At 35.8% G+C, this 19,011-nt stretch overlaps 1 protein-coding gene across 3 annotated transcripts in view; it reads left to right on the top strand.

Moving 5' to 3' along the window:
* The window catches only part of PLAG1 (PLAG1 zinc finger), a 42,811-nt gene extending 24,012 nt beyond the window's left edge, over positions 1 to 18,799 (top strand). Inside the window, exons 2-5 of one of the 3 annotated variants that reach the window (XM_037028573.1) lie at positions 3,730 to 3,834; positions 11,540 to 11,638; positions 14,672 to 15,030; positions 15,553 to 18,799. In XM_037028573.1, the coding sequence (XP_036884468.1) occupies positions 14,789 to 15,030; positions 15,553 to 16,810 (1,500 nt within the window). In that variant the 5' untranslated portion in view covers positions 3,730 to 3,834; positions 11,540 to 11,638; positions 14,672 to 14,788 and the 3' untranslated portion in view covers positions 16,811 to 18,799. The remainder of the gene's footprint in view (positions 1 to 3,729; positions 3,835 to 11,539; positions 11,639 to 14,671; positions 15,031 to 15,552) is intronic. The other 2 variants (XM_037028572.1, XM_037028574.1) reach the window with 2 other exon arrangements.
* Positions 18,800 to 19,011: the final 212 nt, after the last annotated feature.

Below are 19,011 nucleotides of genomic sequence, written 5' to 3'. Positions count from 1 at the left end.
CTTTCTAAAGTGATTATACCACTTTTATCCTCTTATCAGTGGTGTATGATTTTATTAGCTTCACATCTTCACCAGCACTTGGTACAGCCAGATAGTCTTTTTAATAGTCATTCTGGTGGGTAGATAGTGGTTTCTTATTGTTGTTTAATTTATATGTCCCTGATGACCAGTGAGATCGAGCATCTTTTCATGTGCTTATTTGCCATCCATTTATCTTGAGATGTCTACTCAAATATTTTGCCCATGTTTTATTGGGTTTTCTTATTGTTGAGTTTTGGAAGTTCTTCATGTTTTCTGATTACAAGTTCTGTATCAAGTATAAACCTTGCAAAGATTTTCTTCTAGTGGCTTGTTTTTTTTTATTCTGTTAACATTGTTTTTGGAAGAGCAGTTTTAAATTGTAATGAAATTTATTTTGTCATTTTTTTGTTTTATGGGTTGTGCAAGAAGTTTTTTGACTAAATGTCTCAAGATTTTTGACTGTTTTTCTTCTAAATTTTTATGGTTTTTAATAAAATATAAGTGAGTAGGAAGCCTATATCTTGCTAATTTTTTCTTTATAACTTAGGTACATTTAAGTGAATTGTTGAGGGGAGGGTAGTTTTAAGTATGTACTTTACAAAATTAGAATCATGGTATATTCTATGTACCATTTAAACTTAAAATTATATCAGTGTTTTTTCAGGTGATTTAATAAAATCCATTATTTGTAATGGCTGCATAGTTAATATACTTAGTCTTTTATGAAAAATTGTAAACTTTATTATTAAAATATTCTTTGAACACATTTATACTTAAATCTTTGTGTCTCATCCTTTTTTGTCTTAAATTTTTGGAAATGAATGATCACATCAACATAAATGAACATTTAAAGGCTTTGATTACATTTTGTTTACAGTGTATTGCAGAAAAGTTTTAACAATTTATATTCCCATCAGGAATAACTAAGACATTTAATATTTTATGCAAGTTTTGTTTTTGTAAAACCCTCCAGGATGCTCTGGGGCATCCCTCTGGTTCTCCACAGGGCCTTCTAATCTTCCCTCCTGTCGCCAGGCCAAGTGCCTCCTTCCTTCTGTATCCTTACCAGACATGACCTTTTTACTTGGCACTGATGAAATTAAGCAAACTCCTTGCATCCCATGCCTCTTTTACCAAAATCTTACCAGGACGAATATACATCCCTCCTAGGTCATAAAGAAGACCTTTTCTTATGTTAGACAGCAACCTCTTTCTTCCCATTTTGCCTTATCTCTCAGAATGCTCCATTTTATTCCCTGCCTCTCTGTTCTCAGCACAGAGGTGTTCACCTGTCTTTCCCACCTGGCATCCTGAGTTCTGTTTTAGTAACCACCCTGCCTTTCTTCTTCTCTTTCAGTACAAAGGTCTTCGAAAGAAAGCATACTCTTGCTGGAAGTCATTTCCCTGTCTCTCACCTAACGTCCTAATGTAGGTATTTCCCCTTCTCATCTCCCATTCTCTCACTCCTAACCATTCTATGTACCATGTTCTTTCTTGCTGAAGTTTGGTGTCTTCATGCCTAAGTGGTGAATTTTGTGCAAGAATTGCAGGGTGATTTTATAACTCTTAGCAGCTTTAGCTTGTGGATCTTGCCACCTCTTTCTTCTTGAAGCTCTGTCTCTGACCCTCTGCCCTTTAAATTACCTGGTTTCTTTTTCTAGTGGTGGTCCTTAGGCCCCAAAGTGAGTTAGCCAGTAATTTGGTTTGAATCGTTTTGGAGAATAAGCTATACAACTGTCTTTGTCTACCTTCCTCTTATCTCCTCTGTTTATACTGTCAGGCATATCAGTGGTCTTTCTTTTAGGAAATGCTTGTTTTTGGTGGGTTTGGGCTCTGTGCTTTGCGTTTAGGTAGCTGAGGTGGCTAAGAAATGACCTGAAGCCAGAACAGTCCAATTAAGGGCTTTTATTCGAGGAGGGACACTGTAATCAGGCAGCCTTGGTCCAAACTGATGGTAGCCCCAAGGGAAAGGGTAGAGGGCTTTTAAGGTTTGTAGCAGACCCCCTTGGAAGGGTGCGTCACCCTGCTGATCTGTTCAGCAGGGTGTAGTGGGTATCTGGTCAGGGAGGGCTGATTGTGTAGAAAGCTTGAGGGAGAGGGGAGGGCAGTGAGGATTCAACTGTTTCCAGCAGGGGGAATCTAGTAGTCAGGTGTTTAGGCGGTAGTGTATACCTTCTTTGTTCCAGCATAGGAGGAGGCTCGGGTCGTATCCCAGCACATTCTAACACTTGGGCTACTCCAGCACCCATCTCCTGTATCTCATTTGAACAAACACTCCCTGTGCCCTCCTCCCCTCCCCTCTTTCTCACTCTCCCTCCTCCCTTGGTACTTGTTCTTGGTGCTTTTGACCCATTCAGTGTTTCACAATTGCCCCACTTCTCATCATTAGTAAATGTTTAGGACATTTGGGCGTTGGTGGACCTTTCTCATTTGAATCCTTACAATGGCTATAGTCTGTGCTGCACTCCAGCCAGAGAGTCATCTTAGAATCTATAGTAGTTTGCAATTTTGACTTACCAGTTTTGAAGACTCACTGGCATGTCCTCCGCATCCCTCTTCCCCGCTTACTTTATTGTATATTCTTCAAGGAAGAAGTCACCAAAAATCCTTGATATTCTTTTCCTCTTCTGAACTTCTATTGTAGTTGTTTATACCATATAATATGTTTTTGCTATCGATTTGTCATTCTGTTACCTTCTTATGATAGCTTATATTTTATTTAACAATCATATTGCTTAACTTGAAACTAGGTATAGTTTCAAGTATATGTCTTGCAGCTGCAGCTAGCTTATATGCACCTAGAGAACAGAGGCTGTGTCTATTTGTATCTCCAGAAATTCAGATTGGTGCCATATATAATAGGGGCGGTAATATTTATTACATCACTGTCAGCTATTTATCTTAGTGAAGTGCTAGCCATGTGTAATTGAGCAGTGACCCTCTGCCTTGGGAAATGAAGCAGGTGATTTCTGTGTCGGGTGCCTGGCACCCCTTTCTTCTCTTGGTTATTGCCCTAGAGGTACGTCTTCACTACCTGTACCAACAGAAGAAAGCTGAGGATAATCCCAAACTTTGAGTACTTTAGAATACATTTTAGTTTTTTGTGGGGGGGTTGAAGATGCATTTGCCACCAGTGAACTCACTTTAAAACAGCAGTGGTCTCCTCGTAAAGAGTAACTTGGGAGCTGAGCAATTGTCCTTGTCCTTATGTCTCTCCATTAGGGCGCTCACAGTTCGTGCTCTTCCCTGGGAACGGAGGGCCCGAGGGACTCCTCCTCAGGCAGGGTTTCTCCCTCAGCTGTTGCTCAGACTGTGAATCTACAAATCAAAAGGTTTTTCTGAAAAATGAAAATAGGAATGTTTTTAGAATGTAAATGAAGAAAAAAGCAACAATTATGACAAATGGCAGTAAATTTGGATTAATATTTTACCAAATAAAAATATGAACAATTTTAGATAATTGTGTTTTGGGGGAAATACATGAACCTAGGTTTGTGGATTTGTTTACTTTTCATTTTTCAATGTATGTACTGTATGTATTTTGTTTCACTTTTGTTTCTAATGAGATTTGAGATAGATTTTTCCAATAAAGATAAAATATAAAGAGTATGAATAAGTGATAATGAATAAAAAAATTTGGTTCATATACCATTGACCAGGTTGGGTCTGACTTTTGGAATTTCAAACTAACTCTTCTTTTCTTTTTAGGTTGCCTCTTGGTGCTGCATTGGCCGTATTTGGCACCCAGAATGCTTCATTCTGTCATGGTCTATTAATAAGTTTACCTTGCTAGAGTCTGGAGCAGGGGCTCAGGTAGGTGGCTTTTATCATTATATGGCATGGCTTTCAAAGTGATCAATCACTCCAGTTTCTAAATAATATAAAATTAAAAGCTTTGAAAAGCATGCCACATAATAAGCATGCCACTTACTATTTTAAAGTCTGTCAATATACATTGTGTTCAGTAGGGCTTCGTTAATAGTTATGGCCTAGTGGAAGGATTGAAATACTGACAAGGGGCAGTCTTCCTTACTCTGCACAAAATGCATAGCTGCTGTAAGAGCTTAGTTATTCATGTCCCCTAATAGTCCACAGATGAACTCTGAAGTTTTCCTTTCTTGGAGCCCTGCTCAGAGTAATACACTACCCCATGTTACCACTGTATCTCTTTCCGTCTACTGGGAAAGATCTGTTTAACTCTAAGCAGGTGGGGAAGGAGACTAGCTCTGCTTTCTGGGATGGGGCAGGTACTAGAACAGGGAACTCTGTGGGACAACAACAGTTTGTTAGCCCTTGCTGGGAAGAGCACAATACACAGGCATCTAGATTTCCCAGCGTGTAGGTGCAGCTCAGTGGCACAGAATCAAGGTGTAGCGATACTTGGAAATCAGGTACACATGGATTTTGCTTCAGGTAAGTCTGTCAGCAGGAACTTAGACATAGGATTGAGGTTTAGAGGCCAGCACCCTCAGTCCTAGGAGGGGAAGACTGCTACAAACAAAGATGGCTGTGCCAGGTGCCCGGGGATGGGCTCCAACTCTGCTGGCAGCAGGCAGGGCCCAGGCCTGGGGGAAGGAAGACGTACCCAAGAGCTCCCGTCTGCATGGACAGAGCTTTGTAATCAAATAAAAAGTGCATTAATTAATGTGGTTAAAACTCCAGTCGCAGCCTCCCATGGAGATAAAATCAAGTTAGCATAAATTTTTTAGTCATTTTTGTGTTACAAATATTTTTTCATTACATGAAAAGATGCTGATGGTTTTTTTGTGTTACAGGTTATATAGTTTTTTTTTTCTTTTTCTATTTCATTGTACTTTTTAAACTTGTTTTTTAACAAAGGTGTTTTTTTGGCAGCTAGGAAAAGAAAAAAAATTTCGTTGCTTTTACTTAGCCAGCTACTTTTACATAGCTTTTCTCTTTTGATCTCTCTCGTATCTGTAATCAGTCAAAGATTTTCTCTGATATTTTCAGCATCCTCCTCACATTTTAATTTAACATGAAGAACATCCTCTTTAAAGATTTTGACTTTTACTTTGTTCCTTTTTCCTTCTCATAAAACTTCATTGGCTATTTCCAACTGGTAAATCGTTATCAGTATAGGTGACGTGGCTTAAAGAGCCATGGAACAGAACATTTAAAAACACAAATGTTCTGAAAAATGCCAGCCAACTGAGTGCTGCGCAGGAGTGTCTCTGTGCCCATCAGGATGCCTGCCGGCCTCTGAGTAGCATGGGCCTGTCTCCTTAGTTTTTGACACCCGTTGACAGAAACAGTACAGACCCCAAGTTGGCTGTGACGCTCCCCTGAGTTTCCACCTCTCTGTCAAAACAAACTAACAATTTCATTCTGTGGGATTTGTCTTCTGAGCTTGCATCAAATCAGTTTGAGATTCTAGGAACCCCAAAACATGTTTACCTGCTTGTTTTGATTCCTGAACTTTTTTAAAGGCCCTATAGTCATATACAACAGGTATTTATCACATATGTACTGTGTGCTAGGGCCCTGACCAGGAGCTGGGAATACGAGGATAGATAGTAGTCTCCCTGGGAATACGAGGATAGATAATAGTCTCCCTCCAAGTAGATGAATTTGCCATCCTGCAGGATAGGCAACACAATTTCAAGAAGAGCTTTATAGTCTGTATTTTAGGAGTAAAAGGCTTAGAGAGGTAAAGTTCTGAAGTTCATTCTTGCTCAAGTAAAATTGGGCAAGGAATTTGACTGTTGAATCTCTTCTGATTGTGACAGCTTGTAGGAGTGCATGGGTCCTCCGCATGTGGAAGAGGGTGTAGCCAACCCCAGATTAACAATTTTGCCTAGAACTGACCCTATTTACCTTGAATTACATGGGAATAAATAGAAGCAGTTTTTTCCACAGTGGCTGTGTCCTGGACAGCCACATGGGCATGACTTAGGGAGGACAGAGTCTAGCATGTATGAAGCCTTACCCAGGTGTGGGTTCAGTTGTCATTAGGTTAGTTAGTGGTACTCAAGATTTTGCATACACACTTAACAACATTTATACATTGTGTACCATAGCACAAGCCTATTTGAACTGGACTCTACTTTGAGATTGCTTAAAACTAATTTTCTGCATGAGCTTTTATAATCAAGGTAATCCTTCTTGCCTTAAAGTTTAATGTTTCTGCCCTTCCATTTGAATTTATAGGCAGATTCAGTATGAGTGCTTAGAGAGTTCAAACATGAAACCTGGATTATACTATATTTGTAATTTAAATTTTTTTATTTAATGATTTTAGAGAAAGGAAAGGAGAGAGAAACATCAGTTTGTTGTTCCCACTTATTTATGCATTCATTGGTTGATTCTTGTATGTGCCCTGACCAGGAATTGAACCCACAACCTTGGTATATCAGGGTGATGCTCTAACCAACTGAGCTACCTGGCCAGGGCTTGTATTTGTAACTTTAACAGCACTAGACAGTTAACCATAAATTAATGGAGGCATGTCCTCTAAATGTTTAGGGTCTTCAATGTGAACAAGTTTATATTTGGTGTCAAGCATTTTTGCTATAGCCCTAAAAATGGAATGGGTTAGTGGTACCAGAAATAAAAACAAAATTTTAAAAATTGGAAACTATGCCGTTTTCAGATTGAGCTGATGTGTAAACTACCTACTTTATAATCCTAGCCAGAGCACTAATATTTTGGAAATGCTTAATACCAAAAAACAAACAAACAAATAAAACCCAGAGAAAACCAGGAGAACCTCTAAAAATGGTTTAAATTATAATTAAGTAATCTTACTTTGTATTCAGATGTAATTGTGATTTATTGTAAAATTACAATTACAACTGTAATTGTAATTTTATTTATTTATTCTCTTAGGCATCATTGCTTCCCTTTTGCACGATTCCTCTTTCATTCCTGTTTGCAAATAGTAATTATCCTATGTGAAGAAAGTGAAAACACACTGGTGTACTATTCATCTGTATTTTTTAGTTTTTTTATTTCGATAATAATATGCAACCAAAGTGGAGGGAATCCCCCTATGCAGTAGTTAAAATGGAATGCTAACTTAACTTCTAAGTTATGGGTCATTAGAAGAGAGTTTCTAAAAAAGAAGAAAACTTTTTAACCCGAACAGTTTTTCTATATAAAGTAATTAACCAAGGAGAATATTTCTGAATTGGAAGATAAAAAGTATCTGAGTATTCTTTCATCATCAGTGTCTATTCATTCTCTCTGGGTACTCTAAAAAACAAAACGGACAGCTATACCCAAGTTGAAGGTGACCCAAAAAGGAACATCCTAATTGTGCAGATCAGCGAACTGACGGATTTTGTTGGTTCTGCTTTAGAATTCATTGCTTTTTTTCCTATTGGGTCTTAAAATCAAATAGTTCTGCTATTTTCCTTCACTCTTCTGTTTGCTTCTTATTTGTATATTAAATACGAGGCTTTGTAAATATCAGTTAAGGCTAAATTTTAATGGTTAATTTCAAAAGAATTATTCTAGGACTGCATTTTAATGAATTACTCAAAAGTTGAAAATGTCAAAACAGTAATTCAAAGAAGGCATTCTTGTTTTTAATTAATTTTAGTTAACTATAGGTAGCCAAGTGCTGAGTTTTCAGTATTGCAGGTATAAGATGAGTGATTTGGGTACCTACTTACAACCTCAGCAGATAAGGTGCAGACCCAGCTCTTTGCTATGCCTCCTGCTTCGCATTGGGCACTCCTGCTCCTTGCCCTTCTCTTCTTGAGGCATCAGCAGCCCCCTCTAACCATCTTTCATGCTTCCTGAAAGATGGGGCAGGAGTGAATGCAGTACCAGGCATGTTTTCACTTGAGAAATTTTTATTAGGAATGGGAACCAAATTGATATTATCTACTTGGACTGATTGATATCTTAGCAATGATACCAATCAGAGAAGCCTTGTTTTCTGAAATGGGTATTAGGCAGCTTTTATTACAATTACTGTTGTTTTCATCTAAGACTTTTCAAAGCTAAGTTTCAGAAATACCTTTCTAGTGGCCTTCAATTTGGTGAACCAGATTGCATCCTACTGTATTATTTTTTTACCTGAACATAGATATGTATATTCCGTCTATATCTACCATCATGATTTAGCGAGGCCTATAGTTCATTTTCTTGCTGGAAAGCACTTGCCCTCCTTTAATGTTTTGCATTCAGGCATCAAAATTTTTACTTTTATGGGGAACAGCAGTGAATGAATCTGACACACCCTGCCCTAATGCTGCCTACAGTCTATTTTTAATACTAAGATTTTTTATGGTTGCAAGATATTTTTCCTTTTATTATTCTTTAATAAGTGATTTTACAACTTTACAGAAAATGAATGCTGTAAAAATTTCCACAGTATCATACAGGATCAAAAATATTCTAAATATGCTATTGCCCTTACTTCAAAATTGACTGTCTTCAATTATGTTATCTTGTTAATAATTTCTTTCACACAATTCAGACCTCTATTGTGCCTTATATATGTAAATTAAAGTATTAACTACTGGTAAGTTTTCTTTTGCAATATGCAAAACATGTTTCAAGCTCATGTTGACATTTTCTGAATTGTTAACTAATGGTGTTTTATGATTAGCATAAAGGAGAATAAAGCTTTCATTGTGAATAGCATTTGCCCTTAATTAGCAAAGTATATGTTTGACTTTTAACTTAAATATGAAAGAACTGTTGATGAAGGTAAGTGTTGTAAAAAATCCCCACTGGTAGAGAAGTGACTACCAGAACTGTGGCATTTTAGGTGGAGAAACAGTTTCAGTAAAGGTCTGTTCCCTTGCCAGCATCCTCTTGGAGTTTGTTTTAGTAGACCATTGATGTAGGATTCATTTTTGCTTGTTATTTTTCTGTGAGTCACTGTTTTAAAATGTAAAACATGGAAGATAACCTGTGCACACATAATAGCCCTTTTAATTATTATTTTTATATATGCAAAGTTGTCCTAGGAAAAAATGTCCATGCTGGTATCTCAAAAGCTAGAAGGGTATTCTGAAGTACTGTTTCATCTTAGGACAATTTGAAACGGTTATATGTACAATTTCTAGCTTGTCTCATAACTTGAAGAACTTTAAACATTTGAACAGCATATTAACTAATTTTAGATATGTAAAAAAAGAAAAACAGGTGTATGAATGAATGTTGCAGACTTTTCAGAATAGTAGTCACTTTATGCCTTTCAAGTTTTTTTAATCATAAAAAAGAATATGCAAATAATTTTAGTGGGCTTTTAGTTATAAGATTACATAAATGCAAACTGTATTTTTCTTGTTTATTATACCAGGCCAAATAATACTGAACTTCAGCCAACTCTGGTTTCTTTTGTTTGGGAAAATAATCAGCAGTTCTTCAAAATTATCTGGCCACTCATAAAAACTCAAAATAGGTAGAATTTAGGAAAATAACAGTGATATTGGAATGATTTTTGTGATAAAATGAATGAAAATGATGGCTTTATTCATGATTTTATTTCAGACTATAAAATATGTAACAGGAGTAATTTGAACTTGTAATATCTCAAATCAAGATGCATAATTTTAAACTATATTGAAATACAATATATACTCTACAACATTTTTATAAATGCCCATGAACATTAAGCATAAATAAAATTTTTATGATTGTATTTGAAATGCCATAAAATTTATACTGGTGAAGAAAAGAAGAAAAAAGTACATGTCATTTGTTTACTAGTCAACTTTGGTTTTAGATATTTCCTACCCAAATAATTCTCCATTAGACACTTATACTAGGTATTATTTTAACTGTTACTTAAATTATTTAAAATTAACTTTGCAAATTGTCTTTATTGAAGAAGCTTTTAAAATCTTCAATGTATTTTCCATTCGATAGCTCTGAGAGAGAAAATAGGTACTCCCCCCTATTGTTGTTTTTTAAGTGTAATCCTACAGGATTTGTCTGCTTGCAAATTGGTTTGCCAACCTTCCCTTCTAGAATGCAGTAGTATAAGAGTGAAATAGGAGTTTTAAGGCATAAGCCTCTTTTAACCGTATGGGTGTGCTTGACCACATATACACTATCAGGATGTTCAGCTTCTTTGGTCCTCTCACCTTAAAATGGCAGTGATGATAAATGCGACCACCTCTCAGATCCATTGAGTTCCAGGGAGGGAATAGAGATGGAAACGCTCTACACTTGTAAGGTATTTGTGTCATTAAACTATCAGAATACACAAAACAGAGTCATTCTTAATTACCTTACAAAAACTCATTATGTACCCTGGGCAAGTAAGTATTTACAAAATTAATTTTATTATTTTGCAGTTTTTATTGTGCAGAATTCAGCTCTTCCATTTATGCATGTCCTGTGCTTTACAAAAGAATGGAGCTTTTTCTTTAACTTTAAAAATATCTTTTATTAGTCTAAATTTTTTTCTTATCTTTTAAACTATGAAAATAATGCTGCTTTCAAATATACCCATACTATTTTTGTAATGATGCTTGAATGTACTCTATTAAATATTTTATTTACACGTCATCAAATTCTTAAAAGAAAAAATTTCATTTCAGGAGAAATTAGATTTGTGTAGAAGATTAAATTAAATGATTTTGTTTTTTTCTGTCATTAGTAAATCCTTTTCTTATTTTACTTATTTGACTTATATTATCTCCCTCAAGTTCTTACAATCATGATTCTGAATGCTCATCTCAAAAGATACTGTTTAGTAAGCTCTCTGTGCCCTGTACTGTCTATAATAGATGATTCTAGTCTATTCTGCCTTCGGCCATTATTCCTTTCACATTTACTTGCACAGTCAAAAAATTAGTAACCATTCTTTTTCTATACATGGTCTTAGTCTTCTGAAGATCATGCTACTAATAAGCATTTTTAAACATTTTAAGATTTTTCCAACAATGACCTCTCAAAACCAAATGACATCCCTTTCTCCTATAGCAAACTTGTATTTAACTTCCTTTGTGTGTTTTGAGATCTAAAAAGCACAGAGTTACTGCTACATTTCAGCAATCCTTGCAGCATTCTGAGAGGTAAATTGGCAGGCGTTGCAGGTAGCGAGCCCGAGTTGCATAAGCGTGTACAGTGTGGGCCTGCAAGGTGCTGTTTTCAGGAGGCTGCTGTCCTTTGGTGGCGTTCCACATGTGCTCTCTCTAGGAGAGAGCTGAGTTTGTTTCTTCCATAATACTGAACTTAATGAAATTTTGATCTGTTTGATTTACAAATAAGTAACTCTAATATCTATTTCTCTGAGTAGGCAAGTTAGATTTAAAAATTTAAATTTGGGAAAAAGTGGGGAGTCATTCAGCATCACAAAATGCCATTTATATAGGTAATACTATTTTATTTTTTGTTCCTGCATTTACTTGGTCATGTAAATGTGCTTAGAACTAATAAATTTGCAGTTGGTGAAAATTAATGCATGACTCATCAGCAGAGTATGGAATGTCAGCATGTGCCATGACATTGCAATTCTTTGATTCTTTATTTTCCAATATTTACCTACTGGTTCCATTTAGAGTGTAGTCCATTCTTATTTTTTGTTTCATAGATTGGCCAAAATGGGAAGGACTGGATTCCGTTCTCTTCCACGAAGAGTCAGTGGGACTGGCTAAGGTCAAGGTCTGAGGCTTTTTCCATCTGTCATCAGGTGTGCATTGATCAGAATTCACTACAGTTCTGTGCATGTGTCCTTATAGTATTTGATTGATAGTGCATATTATGAATGTGGACTTTTATTCAATGTTGAACTTGCAACCTTATATTTATCCTGTAGTTTTAAATGCACCAATAACTAATTTGAGTTTTGTAATATATCGAGATAAAAAGATATTATTAGCCATGAAAAAATTTCAGCTGGTCTTAGAAAAGTGTAATATTTGAAATCTGCAATTCCTCATTGCTCAGTATGTACATCCAATGATAACAGAATTCACTTGTTACTCCATATTGAGTATCACCAATTTTTACATAATCAAATGTTTGTATATTGTTTCATGGTGTACTTTTTTATAATTTTTACAATAACTTAGAAGTTACCATTTTTCTCAGCTGGAATTCTCTGCCCATTATGGTTGGATCTCATAATACAATGTCAAATATGACCAGTCTTTGAAATATTTTCAGATATCAGTTATATACAGGGATTTAGATTCTTTGCATTCTTGTGTTGATTTTACAGTTGCAAAATGTGTAAGTTTGTTTCCTGCAATGTTCTAAATAGGCGTACAAGAGCATCACGTTAGGAAATCAAACAGTTGAAGTTGCTTTTTTTTTCCTGCCTTGTAAGAGTGCTCTATACCAATTTATGCTGTCATTACTGGTTACAGCAGAATCACTGTTTAAATATTTCTGAGAGAGGCGTCTCCTGAATGAAATTATACCAGGAAAGACTAAGTCCTTGGATTCCAAACTGGACCTTAAACCAGAGGGCACATACTGAGTTAGTATTAGTAATGTCAATTGCATTTTTGTGTTTATGTCACTTTTAAACTGCAGGGGAGATTTAGGCAACCTGAACAGCATAAAGGAAAGCCTTGCCTGTGTTTGCTTACCAGTGAAGAAAAGATACACGAACCAAACACTGGTTAGCTTACCCATATGCTTTACATTTCAATCACATAAGTGGATAATTACTCTATTTTGACTGTTTAGTGACACCTCTATGTTAAAATACAATAGGGGATATTGTAATAATACACTTATTTTGACAAAAGTGTAGGTTAAATTTAAAGTCTCTCCAAATATGTAACTGGAATCTGGGAAAGTCAGTGTCATACCTCTAGCTTGTGAAGTGTCAGTCTCATGCCAATGACAAGTGATACAAAGAAATTGATTTTCTTTATTTTTTCTGAATATATACTAGGATAAAAAATCCAGATGATTAGTAGTTGATAACAGTTATTTAGCCACATTCAGTTTTCAATTTAAAAACATCTTTTTAAAAGAGTCTGTAGGTATTATTTCTGTGTCTCTTAAAAGTATATTGCTATACTAATATTGGTAAACCTTGAGGAATCATTTAGCTCTTTTATGTCAGTTGAATGTTTGGGGTTCGTTTCTTACTCTGAAAAATACAGTTGATAATATTTACTCTCTCTTGTCCACAAATTTTCAAAGTTTTCCATCAGTTTAAAAATTTTGTTTAAATAGACATACTCTGTTTCCTACAATATGTTCATTTCTTTCTCAGTGCATCAATAATAAATTGAAACTCTGACACATGTTTTTACAACCTGAAACACCTCCATAATGATGTATCCTTGCATAGGTACCATGCTCTAAGCCAAAAGTCCCACCGGTGTGCTGCACACAGGTTACAGGTGTGTCAAAGACTGACCGCTCAGCTCTTGGGGAGGCCTGATAACTCTGGTTCGTCCACTAACCTCAGTCTGCCCAATGAACAGAATCATTTTCTATGATGCGAAAAATGAAAACCGGTGAGGAAAATTACTTCAACCAAATCCTTCTTTCCTCCAAATGACAAGGAGCCATGATCCTCACCTAATATGTAACATCAAAAGACTTTACCATTTCAAGAATGCATATTTGTTGTGAAGATTAGCCATTTCTACTCTTGACTCAGAAATTGCTCTGGGTGTGATGACACTGATGTAAAGAGTATATTTTCACTCTGGGTGACCCATTCAACTCTTTCAGGCCTCTGGTGTCTGCATTAACTATGTCTATCATGGACTGAGTAGTTCACAAGGTGCCTAAAAGAGTTTTCCATTGCTTACTTTTATTTTCCTGTAACAAAGAATGTGACACAAATTAAAATGATTTTTAGACATTAAAATATTTGTGGGAACATTTTTGTGTTCACAGTCAGATTTATGTTCTCTAGTCTCTTTCCATCTGTCTCAAATCTGCCTTGTAGATTTGTGTAATTTTTTATTATATAGTACTTTATTTTCCTAACTATGATAAAAAATACTTCTGTTTTTATTAAAAATATCTTAATTTTATAAAGGGGCATATATGCATAATAGATAATTTGGAAAACATAGAAAGTTACCAAGAAGAAAATACATATAATCCGTAGTTCAATATTCAGAGCCAGCAACACTTAACATTTTGATATAGATTCTTCTAGTGTTTTTTATGTCATATGCATATTTTTTTTACAAGAAAGTAATTATACTGCATGTATTTTGTATCTTGCTTTTTAACATAACGTTTGTAATAGTTGTATTTTATTATATTACATGAAAGCCTCATAATTATACATTTTTTCTTATTTTTGGACATTTGGGTTGTTTCTAGCAGTTGGTAGTATAAATAATGGTGTAATAATGATCTTTATAAACGAATCTTTTCTGAGACTGTATATTTCCATAAAGTTCATTTCTAAAATGAGAATTACTGGCTAAAAGGTCTGAAGTTTTTGTTTGTACTTTTTTTAGTGTCATGTTTTGATGCTTCCTGAGTGCTTCTGAAATCGCTACTGCTTTTCTTGAGTGCAACATTTGTCAGGTGGAATTTCAAGAGATGTGTGAACTGTTCATTCTGAGCAATGCATTAATATGTATTTTGACAAATATAAAGAAACCTACAGATATTACATTAGACCAGCTGAATCCATTTTATGCTTTCTTTTTAATTCAAAAGCATCACATAGCAAATAAAATTTTTAAAAATTAAATTTAGTTACAAACTAGTTGTTTCTTATTTTTTTTTCCAGTCCCTTTTTGCTTTCTTTTACGACCACATGAAACTTGAGAAGCCACCTAAAGCTAAATCATTTAGTGGAGTTGGGCAGTTCCCAAGTGTCCAACAAGAAGGCCTGGTTTAGGCTGCGATGGCCACTGTCATTCCTGGTGATTTGTCAGAAGTAAGAGATACCCAGAAAGTCCCTTCAGGGAAACGTAAGCGTGGTGAAACCAAACCAAGAAAAAACTTTCCTTGCCAACTGTGTGACAAGGCCTTTAACAGTATTGAGAAATTAAAGGTTCACTCCTACTCTCACACAGGAGAGAGGCCCTACAAGTGCATACAACAAGACTGCACCAAAGCCTTTGTTTCTAAGTACAAATTACAAAGGTATTAAACTCTATTTGTCTTTCAGATTATATTTGCTATGATGTTGGCTGTGTGAAGCCATTGTAAGCGTATATATTTGTATACACATTTTTTAGCTGATTTGCAGAAAGGAAATGTTAAGTAGATTAGACATTGGCTAGTTTTAGTATTCTAAATCACATATTTTTATGTGTTAGTGTCTTTGGATTTTTAAAAATGAAATGTTTAATTAGAGAATAGAATTTCCATTTGTACAAAGAAATTACAAGAAAAGGTATGGACGTTTACGTGAGTATATTCAGTCTTGCTCATTTGATTTTGTAATAATAGCTGAAAACCAGCCAGTGAAAATTCAAGTGGCAACTTAAATGACTCAAGTTCTACAGTATTTAGGTATATTAACTATCCTTGTAGTATAGATTAAATTTAAAAGTGTCCATTAGTAGGGAAATTCTGTTTTAGCATAGTAGTTTAGCTTCCATTTGAAAAGTGAATACATGCCATTTTTGTCATGATACTTACAGAATATGTCTATGTTTAAAGGCACATGGCTACTCATTCTCCTGAGAAAACTCACAAGTGTAATTATTGTGAGAAAATGTTTCACCGAAAAGATCACCTGAAGAATCACCTACATACACATGACCCTAACAAAGAGACGTTTAAGTGTGAAGAGTGTGGCAAGAACTACAACACCAAGCTTGGGTTCAAACGTCACTTGGCCTTGCACGCTGCAACAAGTGGTGACCTCACTTGCAAGGTCTGTTTGCAGACTTTCGAAAGCACGGGAGTGCTGCTGGAGCACCTTAAATCTCATGCAGGCAAGTCCTCTGGAGGGATTAAAGAGAAAAAGCACCAGTGCGAGCATTGTGACCGCCGGTTCTACACCCGGAAAGACGTCCGTAGACACATGGTGGTGCACACTGGAAGAAAGGACTTCCTCTGTCAGTACTGTGCACAGAGATTTGGCCGAAAGGATCACCTGACTCGACATATGAAGAAGAGTCACAATCAAGAACTTCTGAAGGTCAAAACAGAACCAGTGGATTTTCTGGATCCATTTACCTGTAATGTTTCTGTGCCTATAAAAGATGAGCTCCTTCCAGTGATGTCCTTACCTTCCAGTGAACTGTTGTCAAAGCCATTCACAAACACTTTGCAGTTAAACCTCTATAACACTCCGTTTCAGTCCATGCAGAGCTCCGGATCTGCCCACCAAATGATCACAACTTTACCTTTGGGAATGACATGCCCAATAGACATGGATGCTGTTCATCCCTCTCACCACCTTTCCTTCAAATACCCATTCAGTTCTACCTCATATGCAATTTCCATTCCTGAAAAAGAACAGCCATTAAAGGGAGAAATTGAGAGTTACCTGATGGAGCTACAAGGGGGCGTGCCCTCCTCATCCCAGGATTCTCAAGCATCGTCATCTAAACTAGGGTTAGATTCTCAGATGGGGTCGCTTGATGATGGTGCAGGGGACCTCTCCCTGTCAAAAAGCTCTATTTCTATCAGTGACCCTCTAAACACACCAGCATTGGATTTTTCTCAGTTGTTTAATTTCATACCATTAAATGGTCCTCCCTATAATCCTATATCAGTGGGGAGCCTTGGAATGAGCTATTCCCAAGAAGAAGCACATTCTTCTATGTCTCAGCTCCCCTCACAGACACAGGATCTTCAGGATCCTGCAAACACTATAAGTCTTGGGTCTCTTCACTCACTGTCAGCAGCTTTCACCAGTAGTTTAAGCACAAGCACCACCCTCCCACGTTTCCATCAAGCTTTTCAGTAGGATTCCAGGACATGGATTTAATACAGAAATGTGTGTGTAGCCCTGCCTTAGAAGACTCTTTTTATTTTAGTGCCTACTTTTAGACAGTATAAAAGTTTCTGCTTTTGTATAGTACCAATATTCATTAAGCCAGTATAAAATAGAAACTAGCTTTGGAACCGTTTGTGTTCAGTTATGTTTACCTGAGTATTTTGCCCTAATTCACTGCCAATTGTCATATTTTAAGGTTATTTTTCATATAGGAAAGCCATTATTACTAGTAACGTCTTACAAGTCCCACATTTGAATTACTTTTTGATCTTAGACTTTTTCTTTTTTCCATTACTTATGGCTCTACCTTTTGACATTTGGCTCATTAAAAAAATTTGCAATAGAATGTAAGTTTTCTAAAATGTATATGAATAACCCAAGAGTTTTTAAAGTTTTTTACTAGCCTCTAAATGGATTCATAATCATATATTTCAAATGAATTAAGAGTCCATTGTGGGGAGATAACAGACGCTTCTTCGATGTACGGTAACTTCAGGTCAGTATATTTTGAAGACTTGCTATCGTCTGGCTCAAATAGTTCCTGTCTTCGTTGTGCACGTGTAAGGAAAACAAAACCTAAACACAAAGCACCAGTATTTATAGCAAAAAGAGACTCCTAGCAAGGTGACATGGCATTCCATGTTACTCAATAGTTGGCCTTAAATTAGTACACAGGATATTTTGCCACATTTCACACTTTTTAACTTGCTCTCTTTCCATTTAATAATACTAATGTATATGGCATCAGATTCTTCAGAGTCAGTTCATAGATAGCTCTCTTTTATATTTTCTACCTTTCGAGGCCAAAGGGTGGGTCAAATGCAGCCAGCAATTTTATTTTTTTTATTAATCCAGATCCTGGACCACAGTTGGTCCATAATCCAGAGCCATCGTGGAACACAGGTGTTGGGTGTATCTACCCCAGAGTGAACCGTCTCATCTTAAATGGTTTATTAAACATCCTAAACTGGAAGATACGAAGCATACCTTTCAATCTGGGGACTTGTGTAGGGATCATGCTCCCTGTTAACAGAGTTGGAAACTAGACTATGGAGAAGTAAAGTAAAACCTGTTGCTTATATCACTTGTAGCTAAATTTGATAACATTTTCTTTCTTTTAAGAGCCAATAGCAGAAAACAACAGTTTAGCTACATATCTTTAGCTTAGTATCTTTCTCATTCCGTGTTAATTTGTCTTTCCTTGCTATTTTCAAATGGAGAATTTAAAGTGAAATGCAGTAGAAAACTATTTGAGGAATGACCACAAAGTTTTACGCAACTAAAAATATATACAGTAAAACTCACTTTTACTTGTCTCTGGGAAATGTGGGGAGTGTTGCAAATCAGTAAGTTGAATTTGTAGAGGGAGAAAAGGTGAAGTAAAACATTATCTTAATTAATGTGAAAATAATCAATAAAGTTGTTGTGGGCTTTCCTCATGTCGGATAACCACCATAATCTTGTGAAATGTCAAATTATCATATTTTTCTAATTATCAGTAGGGACATCAAACTAAAAAACCATACCTATTAAGCACTTGTTAACACCTTATTTGGGAGCCTCTCTGTTGGGGCAGGTGTAGGGGTGGGGGTGAGGGAGCTGTAGAAGAGTATATATCTCTTTAAAAAGAAAAAAAATTTTGAGCACTCAGCCCTATATGGAAGCTTTTTCCCCTTTTATAGGGCCAATTATTACTGCAGATTGCAATGTTTACCAAGAATTTCTAAAAAATGAGTGCAGATTACTGAATATAATGCATTATTTAAAATATTTGGGAGTAGTATAATTTGTGGAGGAATGTAAATTGTAATAATGTAAATGGGGGTTTCACTCTATATTATATCTATACACACACACATATATCGCACTTCATAGAATCAAAGTTGCTCTCTTAAGGAACTTTGGCTTCTGATATTTTATCATGCTCCTATTTTTTTTAATCCTAGGAGCAGTAGTTTTTATACTTATATTTAAATTTTATTATTAAAAATTACATTTTATAAAAGTGTTCCAAAGGCATTAAAATTATATATGTTAATAAGGAAATGCATTTAAAATTTTTTCAAACTGCTCCTAAGCTTTTGATTAGGAGAATATTGCTCTGAAAGTAGGCTCTTAGCTCTGCTTTATTACTGCTTCCTTTAGTTTCTGTGAAACAGATTGCTTACCGA

Source organism: Sturnira hondurensis, unplaced genomic scaffold (assembly GCF_014824575.4).
Source record: "Sturnira hondurensis isolate 20B ecotype Veracruz unplaced genomic scaffold, ASM1482457v3 Scaffold0020080, whole genome shotgun sequence".
NCBI classification, from domain to species: Eukaryota; Metazoa; Chordata; class Mammalia; order Chiroptera; family Phyllostomidae; genus Sturnira; species Sturnira hondurensis.
The sequence above is the reverse complement of the archived record's forward strand: the minus strand, read 5'-3'. Positions and strand labels throughout refer to the sequence as shown.